Source organism: Sapajus apella, unplaced genomic scaffold (genome assembly GCF_009761245.1).
Source record: "Sapajus apella isolate SASKATOON/1434 unplaced genomic scaffold, GSC_monkey_1.0 scaffold15, whole genome shotgun sequence".
NCBI lineage: Eukaryota > Metazoa > Chordata > Mammalia > Primates > Cebidae > Sapajus > Sapajus apella.
In genome coordinates this window covers 17,564,906-17,578,397 of record NW_022436955.1, presented here as the reverse complement: position 1 = coordinate 17,578,397, position 13,492 = coordinate 17,564,906, and the positions used below count along the sequence as shown (strand labels likewise).

The following is a 13,492-nucleotide window of genomic DNA, read 5'->3' as shown; positions in this document are numbered from 1 at the left end:
CAATCCTGGGTTGAGAAAGGAGATCTAGGGACTCTTCCCCACCCCTACCCTCAACCCAGGCCTGCTGCTCCTCCTCCCCGAGATGCTTCTCCCCCGTCAGCCTTCCTGGGCACCTAGACCCTCCCAGCTGGGGAGGCTGTGCTTCTGTTGCTTCCCGGGCACACCTGGGGCCACATGCCAGGGCCTTCCCTTGCAGGATGCTGCCCAGGAACTGCCAGATGCTGCTTTTCTCCGCCACCTTTGAAGACTCTGTGTGGAAGTTTGCCCAGAAAGTGGTCCCAGACCCAAACGTTATCAAACTGAAGCGTGAGGAAGAGACCCTGGACACCATCAAACAGTACTATGTCCTGTGCAGCAGCAGAGACGAGAAGTTCCAGGCCCTGTGTAACCTCTACGGGGCCATCACCATTGCTCAAGCCATGATCTTCTGCCATGTGAGTAGCAGCAGCAGGCCTGGCCCCTCCCTCTCAGCCAGCTCCAAGCAGGGCTCAGGAGGACTGGATGTCCCTGGGTGCCATGGGAAGAGAAGTGGTTGGTGAAGATTTAAGACACAGGTTCTCCTTTAGTGGCTAATTGTACTATCCCAAGGTATACATAGCCTAAACACAGAGGCCCTGAACTTTATGTCTTATTTGTGGATAATATATTATTGCAAAACCAAGAAAATCAACTCATATTTGTGCCCTAGGTTAAATATTTTGTGGTATAAATTTTTTTTTTTTTTTTTTTTTTTGAGACAGGGTCTCACTCTGTCGCCCCAGCTGGAGTGCCTTGGTGCAGTCTTGGCTCGCTGCAGCCTCACCTCCCAGGTTCAAGCTATCCTCTTGCCTCAGCCCCCACAAGTAGCTGGGACTTACAGGCTCCCCACCACGCCTAGCAGAGACAGGGTTTCACCATGTTGCCCAGGCTGGTCTTGAACTCCTGACTTCAAGTGATCCATGTACCTTAGCCTCCCAAAGTGCTAGGATTACAGGTGTGAGCCACCACGCCCAGCCTCTACAAATACTTTTGTAAGATTACAACCCAGGTGACATTGTTACTTCCTGTTGCACTATATCTGGTTTATAATTTTAAGAAATGTAGCCTTTAGCTGCTAAGTTTCAGGTATAGCCTTCCAGATAAAAAATACCTTCAGCTGACTGCGGTGGCTCATACCTGTACTCCCAGCACTTTGGGAAGCCAAGGCAGGACAATGGCTTGAGCCTAGGAGTTTTAAGATTACCCTGTCTCAAAAAGTAAAAAGAATATACTCAAATACTTTTATCTCTCAATTGTTTTTTTCCTCCAGACTCGCAAAACAGCTAGCTGGCTGGCAGCAGAGCTCTCAAAAGAAGGCCACCAGGTGGCTCTGCTGAGTGGGGAGATGATGGTGGAGCAGAGGGCTGCGGTGATTGAGCGCTTCCGGGAGGGCAAAGAGAAGGTTCTGGTGACCACCAACGTGTGTGCCCGCGGTGAGCAGAGGATGTGTCCCACCTGGTCTGCCAGGCTCGGGGTCCCAGGCCCAGTTAGAGCCAGAAATCCTTGCATACAGGAAAGTCTGCTAGTCTCAGAGAGATAGGTGGGGTTGGTGACGATATTCCTTTCTAGGAAAGAGTGTTTGGATTTCCCTCAGGTGCAAAGAACTCCCACAGAAGCCAGGTGTCCTGACTTGGTGGAAGGAAATGTACAGGCATCTGACTGGTAGAGAACGGAGCCTGCTCTTCCAGGGGTGCCCATCTCCAGAACATTGTGTCTCCCAGATGCTTACTGACGGATTTCATAATTTCGTTGGCACCTGTCAAAGGTCTATTCTTTTCCTCCAGGTTCTGCTCCCTGCCTGTATGTGCCCTCTCTTGTACCCAATTCCCAGAGTTGGCCTGTCCCAATTTTTTTTTTTTGAGACCAAGTCTTGCTCTGTCACCCAGACTGGAGTGCAGTGGCACAATCTCAGCTCAATGCGACCTTCACCTCCCGGGTTCAAGCGATTCTTCTGCCTCAGCCTGGGATTACAGGTGCCCACCACCACGCCTGGCTGATTTTTGTATTTTTAGTAGAGATGGAGTTTTGCAGTGTTGGCCAGGCTGGTCTTGCACTCCTGACCTCAGGTGATCCGCCTGCCTTGGTCTCCCAAAAAGCTGGGATTACAGGTGTGAGCCACTGCACGCAGCCCCTAAATTCTTTCCCTCTACTCAAAGTTGGTATGCATTGACTTACCTGTGGACAACAGTGATTTTTGTCTCCTGTCCTTACTTCTCTCCAACTCTCAGGGACTCATCACCTCTCCCTGTACCCCAGTTCCTGGTCCCTGCTAGTTTGGTTTCTGTGCCTGTAGTTTTGCCTTTTTTGGGCATCATCTAAATCTCATAGAGCCCGAACTTTCAGATCGGGCTTCCTCAACAACATGCGTCTGTTAGTCCTGCGGTCTGTTAATAATGAGTCATATTCCATTGTATGGATGGACCACACAACTGATTTGTGTCCTGTCCTTAGTCCTCTCAGCCTCCAACTCTGCTTCCTGCAGGGATCGACGTTGAACAAGTGTCCGTCGTTATCAACTTTGATCTTCCCGTGGACAAGGATGGGAACCCTGACAACGAGACATACCTACACCGGATAGGGCGCACGGGCCGCTTTGGCAAGAGGGGCCTGGCAGTGAACATGGTGGACAGCAAGCACAGCATGAACATTCTGAACAGAATCCAGGAGCATTTTAGTGAGTCCCGGGGAGGGTCCTGTGCCTGGCACACTTTCCTAGTGGGGCAGGGTGGGGAAAGGGGTAGAATCTTCTGTAGCTCGGACACAGCCTTTGTCCCTGGCACCCCCACTTCCTTTCTGACCGTATGGAAGTTCTCAGGGAGCACACCTGGAGACTTCAGGACCCAGGGACCCCAAGGACAGTTCTCCTATGAGTAGGCTTGGGAACCTGGGGCTCTGAGTGTTGCTGTCAGTAACTAGGAGCCCTACTGCTCCCTGCTCAGGCAGTAGCCTTCGGGGCTGAATGAATGATTGCTGTGGCCTAAAGTAGGGCACATTCTCAGGGCAGGGTAGAGACCTCTGTATTTTTCCCCCAGATAAGAAGATAGAAAGATTGGACACAGATGATTTGGATGAGATCGAGAAAATAGCCAACTGAGAAGTTCCACCAGCCACTGGTGCCAGCCCTGGCACTGCCCCAGCACAGTGCGTTCCGGGCACAGGCCCCAACATCACCCCAAGGACAGCGGCACGAAGAGAGATAAACTACCTACCTCACTTCAAATTATGTTTGGACTTCACAAAAATGTGTACAAATGATGGGGGATGGTAGAAAAAATTATTTACACAATATTGGAAAATTAGGCATGAATACATAGAGATTTACCTTTTGGAAGTTTCATCTTTTAATTTGGCCAGTGCTTCCTTCATGCTACTCTAGATGCTGCAGCTGATTTCTTACCCAGGATCTCCTGTGGCAGCCTGTGCTTGTTCTCTGGTTTGGAGTGGGTGGGCCAGGCTTCAGCTCCTGTGGAAGTCAGGGAATAGCAGTGAAAAGGGAACACAGAGAGACAGGCCTCCAATAGAATAGGTGTGTAAGCCCAGCCATCATGTCTGGAATGGCATGAGGCAGCAGAGGAGGCCTGAGAGCTGCTGCTTTGGACCAGGGATGAGACAGCTCACCTGAGTATTGCCAGGCCCCCATCCTAATGTCCACAGCAGAAGGGGATTTGTTAAATAAGCATGGACCAAAATGCCAACCTCTCAGACCTTTGTATATGGGTTTGTGCCACAGGACTGTGGCCTATTCTTGGTGGGTACAGTCTGTGTAGAGTGCGCATCTGATTAGTGGTGGGTCCTGTGCTTGTGCGTAAGCAAGTCCTGCGGAGAAGTCATCGTGGAGAATTACTGGTGGCCCCAGCTTGCCACAAAACCTGATCTAATGAGCATTTGCAACATCCTTTTTGTGTCCTTAATATCATCTTACTCCATAGTAGCCCCAAGCAAATGTGATCTGAGATTTAGTGAAAATTGTGGTTTCAAGTCTCTAATGGCCAGCTTCAAGGCAGTTCTAGACGTGGTCAGCAGTCGTCACAAATTCTTGCTTTGTCTCCATACCCAGAAGGCAAGTTTTGTCAGAGCTGCGAAGTGATTTCAGATATTTGACGTCTTTATTATAAAGGGCTTCTGAACAGCTGTGTTTACTACCTTTGGAATACAAATGGGTGCAGAGGGACTAGCTGCACTGCTGCCATTTATCTGCCTAAGGCAAGAGTATCACCAAGGCCTTTGCTTCAGCCTTACTTGACAGCTTTGTGCAAGATAGAGCAAACAGTAGTAATGGACACTACTCACACCTGGCCAAGGCTGTTGGTACCCATAGAATGACAGAAAAGATGAGAGGAAACTGAATTTTGCAAGAGCAATATGAAACCCCAGCCAAGAGGAGTACTCTTCAGTTCTTTGGCTTTGGTACAGAGTGGCCACTTACTCTAAGACCTGAAAGAAGAGTTTTATATGCCAAGAACTATTGCAATCCTAGGTCTTCCTTGTAGGCATCTCTGTATTTAGGTCAGATCTGTCTCCTGGGAAGGGAAGGGGCCAGTGTCAGCCTCCAGGTGGTTTCTTTAATCTGACAATCCAAAGAGACCAACAGACTGCCAATTCTACCACATTCCTAGGGTGGATACTTGACTATGTAAAGTCTTCTCTATGCTTCTGGTTAACTCTGACACATCTTGGAATTCTTGTAAAGAGAAAAGAAATTTTTATAGTTTTTTCTCCTTCCCTGAGTCCTGTGGACCAACCCTGAAATAACTAAAACCAAGGGCAATAATTAAAGAAGTATAAGACTCTTCAGTAGGCCACAGGCAGACCAGACCTGCACCTTCTTCTCACAGCACATACAACCTCTCTACTGGTGTAGCCCCAAGTCTGAGAAGGAAATTGGGAATGGGGGTGCTGTAGACTCTTTGACAGCAGAAGGAATGGGAGTCTGGTAGAAGTATAGGTCAACAGTTCCTTTTTTTGGAGACAGAGTCTCACTATTGCCCAGGCTGGAGTGCCGTGTTGCAATCTCTACTCACTGCAACCTCCGCCTCCTAAGTTCAAGTGATTCTTCTGCCTCAGACTCCCAAGTACCTAGGACTACAGGTGCCCACCACCACGCCCACCTAATTTCTTGTATTTTTTGTTTTTTCTTTTTTTTTTAAAGATGGGGTTTCACCATGATGGCTAGGCTGGTCTTGAACTCCTGACCTCAGGCGATCCACCCACCTTGGCCTCCCAAAGTGCTAGGATTACAGGCGTGAGCCACCGCGCCCGGCAATTTCTTGTATTTTTAGTGGACACAGGGTTTCTACTATGTTGGCCAGGCTGGTCTTGAACTCCTGACCTCAAGTGATCCACCAGCCTCAGCTTCCCAAAGTGCTAGGATTACAGGCATGAGCCACCGTGCCTAGCCAACAGTTCTTAATTAGGGGTTTTGGACCTCTAAGAATTCACTGACTGTGTTTCATGGAGTCTATGAATTATATATGCAGTAGTTTGAGTTTAGATGTATTTTCCTGAGGAGACTCACAAACAGTATATGTCTTTTAAAAAGGTAAGTCCCACTGTTGTGGATGGTTCTGGAGTGTTACCCCAGTGCTACTACAGCTCGTATTTCTTCCTTATTCCTTCCATTCCATTCCATTTACCTAGCTCCCAGGGCCATAGCTGCCTCTGGGACCTTGTGTAGCCTAGAGCCAACAGTGATGTAAATCTGCATTGAGCTTGCTTAGCTTTGGTCTCCAGAGATTCTTCTACTGTGTATTAAGTACCTGTATATGATATGATAGCTGGCCAGGTTGACTCATGCCTGTAATCCCAGCATTTTGGAAGGCTGAGAAGGGAGGACTGCTTGAGCCTATGAGTTCAAGACCAGCCTAGGTAACAAAGGAGACCTGTCTCCACAAAATAATTTTTTTAAAAAAAGCCAGGCATGGTAATACATGCCTGTAGTCCTAGCTACTAGGGAGGCTGGGGCAGGAGGATTGCCTGAGCCCAGCAGTTCAAGGCTGCAGTGAGTTATGATTGTGCCACTACACTCCAGCCTGGGTAATAGATCAAGACCCTGACTCAAAAAAAAAAAAAAAAAAGAGTGGGTGTGGTGGCTCACGCTTATAATCCTAGAACTTTGGGAAGCTGAGGTGGGTGGATCACCTGAGGTCAGGAGTTTGAGACCAGCCTGGCCAACATGGTAAAACCCCTTCTCTACTAGAAACATAAAAACCAGCGGGATCTGGTAGTGCATGCCTGTAATTCCAGCTACTCAGGAGGCTAAAGCAGAATTGCTTGAACCCGGGAGGCAGAGGTTGCAGTGAGCCGAAATTGCGCCACTGCACACTCCAGCCTGGACAACAGAGTAAGACTCCATCTGGAAAACAAAAAAAGAAAAAAGAAAAAGAAAACTGCTCTAGAACAGAGAAACTTGGGAAAAGGAATTTTTGGCCCCATGGAAAATTCTGGATATATTCATTACCTATAAACCATTTTATTATTTTTCTTGAGTGGCATTCATTGGCTATATGCATAAGAACTAACTGTTGATGTATTTTTCACATTAATGGAACTTAATTATGAAGTTTTCATATTACCAAGAAATCATTAATAAGTATAAGAAGGAGCCAGGCGTGGTGGCTCACACCTGTAATCCCAGCACTTTGGGAGGCTGAGGTGGGTGGATCACCTGAGGCCAGGAGATCAAAACCAGCCTGGCCAACATAGTGAAACCCCATCTCCACTAAAAATGTAAAAAGTTAGCTTGGCATGGTCGTGGGCGCCTGTAATCCCACCTACTAGGGAGGCTGATCCAGGAAAACTGCTTGAACCCGGGAAGCAGAGGTTGTGGTGAGCCAAGATCACTCCATCACACTCCAGCCTGAGCAACAATAGCAAAACTCTGTCTCAAAAAAAAAAAAAAAAAAAAAACCGAAACATCTGGGTACAGAATGTCACAGCTGTAATCCCAGCTACTTGGGAGGGTGAGACAGGAGGATCACTGGAGGCCAGGAATTTGAGACCATTCAGGGCAAATAGCAAGATCTTGTGTCTTGAAAAGTTTAAAAAAGAAAATTAAGCCAGGCTCAGTGGCTCACTCCTGTGATCCCAGCACTTTGAGAGGCCAAGGCAGATGGACTGCTTGAGTCCAAGGGTCTGAGACCAGCCTGGGCAACATAGTAAGACTCCGTCTGTAAAAAATAAATTTTTTTTTAAGCAAGGATTTCAAAAATCAAAATATAAAATAAAAAAAATTTTTAAAGTTAGCCAAGTATGATGGCTCATGCCTGTAGTCGTAGCTACCCAGGAGGCTGAGGTGGGAGGATCACCAGAGCCTGGGAGGCTGAGGCTGCACTGAGATGTGATCCATGCCAGTGCACTCCAGCCTGGGCAACAGAGCAAGACCCCATCTCCTAAAAAAGAAGGTAGGAGAAACAGCAGCATGTTTTTGCTTCTGGTATTTGGGATTTTTTTGTTTGTTTTAACAAGGAAAAGGACTAATGTCAAGTTTAGCATTCTGTGCATTGGGATTGCCTGTGGCTGAGCTCTGCAATCATTCCGTACTGGCATGGTGGAGGTGCTCACGGTCATACTGGTTAAAGTTTTCTGAAATCTAATAAGTAAACATATTTAGGTGTGTAAGTTATCTTTGATCTTAGACAAAATTCACTCTAAATGCTCTGTAAAGTCAAGGGAGCATTCTGTTGATATGTAGATCACTGTCCCAGTGTTGGACTGAAATGCTTGGCTCAGCAGTTTTCACAGTAATGCTGTAAATCACAGCTTTCCAGTGAAGACTGTAAATGCAAGGAATTCACCATGAGGTGGGTTTGTGTAATTTTTCACACACAGAACTTATCAATATTTATGTTATACTATCATAGTCACCAGTCACTCCATCCTTGTTCAGGTCAGAAGAAATACATGTAGAAGAAGCTGAAGCCACAGTAACAGCTGGTGGTAGATTGGAAGCATCAGGGGCCCAAGTGAAATGTGTCTTTCCAATAAGCAGGACATCCCACATGGATCTAGAATGCATGCATTAGAGATCTTTTTGCAATTTCTCAAGTTTGGTGTCAAGCACTTTGAATTTTTTTTTTTTTTTTGAGACAGTCTTGCTCTGTTGCAGTGGTGCCATCTCAGCTCTCTGCAACCTCTGCCTCCTGGGCTCAAGAGATTCTTGTGCCTCAGCCTCCTGAGTTGCTGGGACAAGTGCCACCATGCCTGGCTAACTTTTGGATTTTTAGTAGAGATGGGGTTTTACCATGTTGGCCAAGATCTTTAACTCCTGACCTCAGGTGATCCACCTGCCTTGGCCTCCAAGGTACTGTAATTACAGGCGTGAACCACCACACCGGCTAATTTTTGTATTTTTAGTAGAGACAGAGTTTCACCACGTTGGTCAGGCTGGTCTCAAACTCCTAGTCTCAAGCGATCCACCCACCTCAGCCTCCCAAAATGTGGAGATTACCGGCATGAGACACTGCGCCTGGCCAGCTTTGTTCATTTCTACAGCAAGTAGGATTATATCAGAGGAACAAATTAAATACTCCATTCATCTGATTTTTTTTTTTTTAACTTTCCCCGCCTTTGAAAAGCTCTGACTTGGTATTTAACATCAATGGAAGGGACAACCTCAGAAAAAGCTGCAGTAACCTCTACTCTCATGGACCGTTCTGGTTAACTCCCCACACTTCACTGACTATTTCGAGACTTTCACTCACCTCATAATTCCAACCCTATCGTCCCCCTCAGGTGTCAGCAAATGAGCTTCTCATTCCAAGAAAATGGCTAACATTTAGAAACTCCCTCACCGTTCCACCACTAGAACTTCTTCCACGAACACTGGTCCTTCCCTCTCCCTCCTGTTCCAATGAGAGATGCATCCTTGTTATCTAAATTTCTCAGCTGGGCAAGGTTACTCACACCTAATCTCAGCAACTTTGGGAGGCCAAGGCAGGAGGAGCCCAGGAGTTTGACACCACCCTGAGCAACATAGAAAGACCTCATCGCTACAAAAAAAAATTAAAAATTGGCCAAGTGCAGTGGCTCATGCCTGTAATCCCAGCACTTTGGGAGGCCAAGGTGGGCAGATCATGAGGTCAAGAGATCGAGACCATCCTGGCCAATATGGTGAAACCTCATCTTTAATAAAAATACAAAAATTAGCTGGGCGTAATGGCATGCGCCTGTAGTCAGTTACTCGGGAGGCTGAGGCAGGAGAATCACTTGGAACCTTGGAGGCGGAGGCTGCAGTGAGTCGAGATCGCACCGCTGCACTCCAGCCTGGCAACAGAGTGAGACTCTATCACCAAAAAAAATAAATAAATAAAAATAAAAATAAAAAATTACCCAGGCATGGTGGCTCATGCCTGTAATCCCAGCACTTTGGAAGGCTGAGGTGGACAGATCACCTGAGGTTGGGAGTTCGAGACCAGCCTGACCAACATGGAGAAACCCCGTCTCTACTAAAATAAAAAATTAGCCAGATTTGGTGGTGCATGCCTGTAATCCCAGTTACTCAGGAGGCGTGAGCCACCATGCCAGGCCAGTTCCTCCATCATAATCTCCCATGGTGCCCTGTACTTCCTGAATCAGCATTATCTTAGGCAACCTCTGAAGGTCTACATAGCTTCTCTCATTCGCTCCTTACAACAAAGGTGTTGTGATTCCTACTTTACAGATGAGGAAGCAGGCACAGAGAGATCTTGTAAGTGGGCCCAGACAGTCTGGCTCCAGGGCCCAACTCTTAACCACAAGGCTGTATTTGCCTTATGCTGCTTTTGGGACTCCTGGTTAAGCATCTGTCCTCACTTAAATATTTAAGTCCAGTAAGAGCAGGGAGTATATCTAACTTAATCACCGCTGAATTCCTAGCTGGTAGCAGGGAGATACTGCAGAGAAATCTGTCCTGTTAACATGTTTAGGACTAGGTGTGGTAGCTCACACCTGTAATCCCAGTACTTTTGGGAGGCTGAGGCAGGAGGATTGCTTGAGGCCAGGAGTTTGAAGTTACAGTGAGCTACGATCACATCACTGTACTCCAGCTTGGGTAACAGGGCAAGGCCTTGTCTCTATAACAAAAGCAAACAAACAAAAACAGAAGTGGGCCGGGCTCAGTAATCCCAGTACTTTGGGAGGCCAAGATGGGAGGATCGCTTGAGCCTAGGAGTTTGAGGCTGCAGTGAGCTGTGTTTGTGCCACTGCACTCCAGCCTGAGTGACAGAGCAACAACAAAAAAATCCTCACATCCTCCTTTTTCTTTTAACTATACAAATAAATTTATTACTACTTGTATTTTTTGTTACATTTTTTCATTACATTGCTGTGTCTATTTATTACCTAAACATAGAGTGCAAGCAAAGACAGTGGCTATAAAATTTAATGAGTTTTGACAATTGTAAACACCTGTAATCACTGCTTCAATTAAGATATAGCGCATTTTCAGCCTGGCACAGTGACACCTGTAATCCCAGCACTTTGGGAGGCTGAGGTGGGCGGATCACTTGAGGTCAGGTGTTTGAGACCAGTCTGGCCAACGTGATGAAACCCCGTCTCTATTAAAAATGCAAAAAATTAGCCAGGCATGGTGATGGGCGCCTGTAGTCTCAGCTACTCAGGAGGCTGAGACAGGAGAATCACTTGAATCCAGGAAGTGAAGGTCGCAGTGAGCCAAGATTGCACCACTGCACTCCAGCCTTGACAACACAGCAAGACTCCATCTCAAAAAAAAAAAAAAAAAAAAAAAAAAATATATATATATATATATACAGCATTTTCATCACCCCTGAAGTTCCCTTGTACCCCTTTTCCAGTCAATCCTACTCACCCTAGCTCACCCCCAGGCAACCACTGTTCTGATTTCTATCTCTATAGATTAGATACACCTGTTTTGGGCTTCTATGAATGGAATCATGCAATATATACTTTCTGTACCCGGGTTCTCTCACGCACAGAATATAATGTCTATGAGATGTCAAATCTCTCCACTTGATCTTAGCCAAAAGGCTGAGAATCGACGAGATGTCAAATCTCTCATCCATGTTATTGCATGTATTTCATTTTATTTATTTATTTATTTAGACAGAGTCTTGCTCTGACGCTCAGGGTGGAGTGCACTGGTGCAATCTTGGCTCACTACAACCTCCACCTACTGGGTTCAAGCGATTCTCCAGCTCAGCCTCTCGAGTAGCTGGGATTACAGGCGACCCCACCACGCCCGGCTAATTTTTGTATTTTTAGTAGAGACGAGGTTTCACCATGTTGGCCAGGCTGGTCTCGAACTCCTGACCTCAGGTTATCCACCTGCTTAGGCCTCCCAAAGTACCAGGATGATAGGCGTGAGCCACCACGCCCAGCCCTTTGTTTTAATTTTTTTTTTTTTTTTTTTTTTTTGGGGGGGGGGTTTCTCTTTTTTTCCCCGGGCTGGGGGGCAAGGGGGCGATCTCGGCTCACCGCAACCTCCGCCTCCTGGGTTCAGGCAATTCTCCTGCCTCAGCCTCCTGAGTAGCTGGGATTACAGGCACGAACCACCATGCCCAGCTAATTTTTTGTATTTTTGGTAGAGATGGGGTTTCACCATGTTGACCAGGATGGTCTCGATCTCTTGACCTCGTGATCCACCCGCCTCGGCCTCCCAAAGTGCTGGGATTACAGGCTTGAGCCACCGCGCCCGGCTGTTTTAATTTTTAATCACATTATTGAGAGGTACCATTTATATACAATGATAATTTAAATACACAAGTTCTTACACAAAAATTAGCCAGGGGTGGTGGCGCACTGCTATAGTCCCAGCTACCAGAGAGCTGGGACTCTGAGAGGTGGGAGGAGCGCTTGAGCCTGGGAGATCAAGGCTCCAGTGAGCTGTGAACATGCCACTGCATTCCAACCTAGGTAACAGCAAGACCCTGTCACAAAAACAAAAACAGTTATTCTTCCTTGGGAACTGCTTATAAAAAAGAAAAAGCAGGCCAGACACAGTGGCTCACACCTGTAATCCCAGCACTTTGAGAGGCCCAGGCAGGCAGATCCTTGAGTTCAGGAGTTCAAGGCCAGCCTAGCCAATATGGTGAAACCCTGTCTCTACTAAAAATACAAACATTAGGCTGGGCGCAGTGGCTCATGCCTATAATCCCAGCACTTTGGAAGGCCGAGGCGGACAGATCACCTGAGGTCAGGAGTTCCAGACCAGTCTTGTCAACATGGAGAAACCCCATTTCTACTAAAAATACATTAAAAATTAGGCAGGCATGGTGGTACATGTCTGTAGTCCCAGCTACTTGGGCAGCTGAGGCAGGAGAATTGCTTGAACCCAGGAAGCAGAGGTTGCAGTGAGCCAAGATCCCATCACCTCACAATAGACAAAGGGACTCTGTCTCAAACAAAAAACAAAAACAAAAAACATTAGCCAGGCTTGGTGGTGCATGCCTGTAATCCCAACTACTCAGGAGGCTGAGGCAGAGGTTGCAGTGAGCCAAGACCCGCCAGTGCACTCCAGCCTGGGTGACAATGAGACTCCGTCTCAAAGTAAATAAACACAGTTTAGAAATACAAAGTAGCATGACTTAACTATCTATTTAACCAGGCCCCAATCAAGATACAGAATAATTCTATTACCCAGGAAGTTCCCTTATGTCTCACTCAAACATCCTTCTCCACAGGCAAGCTCCGTGGATTTTTATCAGCATAGATTTCACTTTTCCTATTCTTGAACCTCATATAAATAGATTATACAGTTATGTGTTTAATTATGCAGTCCTTCAACATAATGGCCAGGTGTGGTGGCTCACCGCTGTAATCCCAACACTTTGGGAAGCCAAGGCAGGAGGATCTATAGAGCGCAGTTCAAGGGCAGCCTGAGCAATACAGTGAGACCCCGTCTCTGCAACAAGTTTAAAAACTAGCCGGGCGTGGTGGTGCAGGCCTGTGGGCCCAGCTACCTGGGAGGGTGAGGTAGGAGGTCACGTGAGCCGAGATAGCACCACTGCATTCCAGACTGGGTGACAGAATGAGACCCTGTCTCAAAAAAAAAGAAAAAAGAGAAAACGTATTGTGTGTTGTATTTACTGGAGTGGTGGAATTATGGGGTTTAAAGGCATTTTGTTGCATTTTGGTTTTGTTTTCTTACCTGTGGTCGCATTCCTAGCAGTAGAAACTGGTGTCATATAGTATTCTTATGGAACGTTCCTTTGTTTAAAGTCCTCCTACAGTTCAGACTTACACATTTAATATGAGATGTGACAGGCTTAAAAATAAATGTTGGGTTATTTCAGTGTGAAATAAGGCAATAAACGGAGGATTACAGTTCTACTTTGTAGAGCTCAGGGATTTTAAGAAACGAGGAGCCGGGCGTAATGGCTCAGGCCTGTAAATCCCAGCAATCTGGGAGGCCGAGGCAGGTGGATTACGTGAGGTCAGGACATGGTGGTGCAAGCCTCTGGGCCCTCACCTACCTGGGAGGGTGAGGTGGGAGGTCAAGGCCGCAGTGAGCCGAGATGGC

At 46.8% G+C, this 13,492-nt stretch overlaps 1 protein-coding gene and 1 long non-coding RNA gene across 8 annotated transcripts in view; one reads left to right on the top strand and one right to left on the bottom strand.

Moving 5' to 3' along the window:
• Positions 1-3,349, top strand: part of LOC116555334 (ATP-dependent RNA helicase DDX19B) — a 30,236-nt gene extending 26,887 nt beyond the window's left edge. For 5 of the 7 annotated variants that reach the window (XM_032283859.1, XM_032283858.1, XM_032283857.1 and 2 more), the window contains 4 exons: positions 197-434; positions 1,289-1,451; positions 2,501-2,692; positions 3,051-3,349. In XM_032283859.1, the coding sequence (XP_032139750.1) occupies positions 197-434; positions 1,289-1,451; positions 2,501-2,692; positions 3,051-3,112 (655 nt within the window). In that variant the 3' untranslated portion in view covers positions 3,113-3,349. Of the gene's footprint in view, positions 1-196; positions 435-1,288; positions 1,452-1,612; positions 1,784-2,500; positions 2,693-3,050 lie in introns of those variants that run through there. The other 2 variants (XR_004270483.1, XM_032283861.1) reach the window with 2 other exon arrangements.
• LOC116555336 lies at positions 3,341-13,427 on the bottom strand. The gene is made up of 2 exons (XR_004270484.1): positions 13,121-13,427; positions 3,341-3,481 (listed from the first exon to the last, which is right to left on the bottom strand). It is a non-coding gene; the product is annotated as an uncharacterized LOC116555336 (long non-coding RNA).
• Positions 13,428-13,492: the final 65 nt, after the last annotated feature.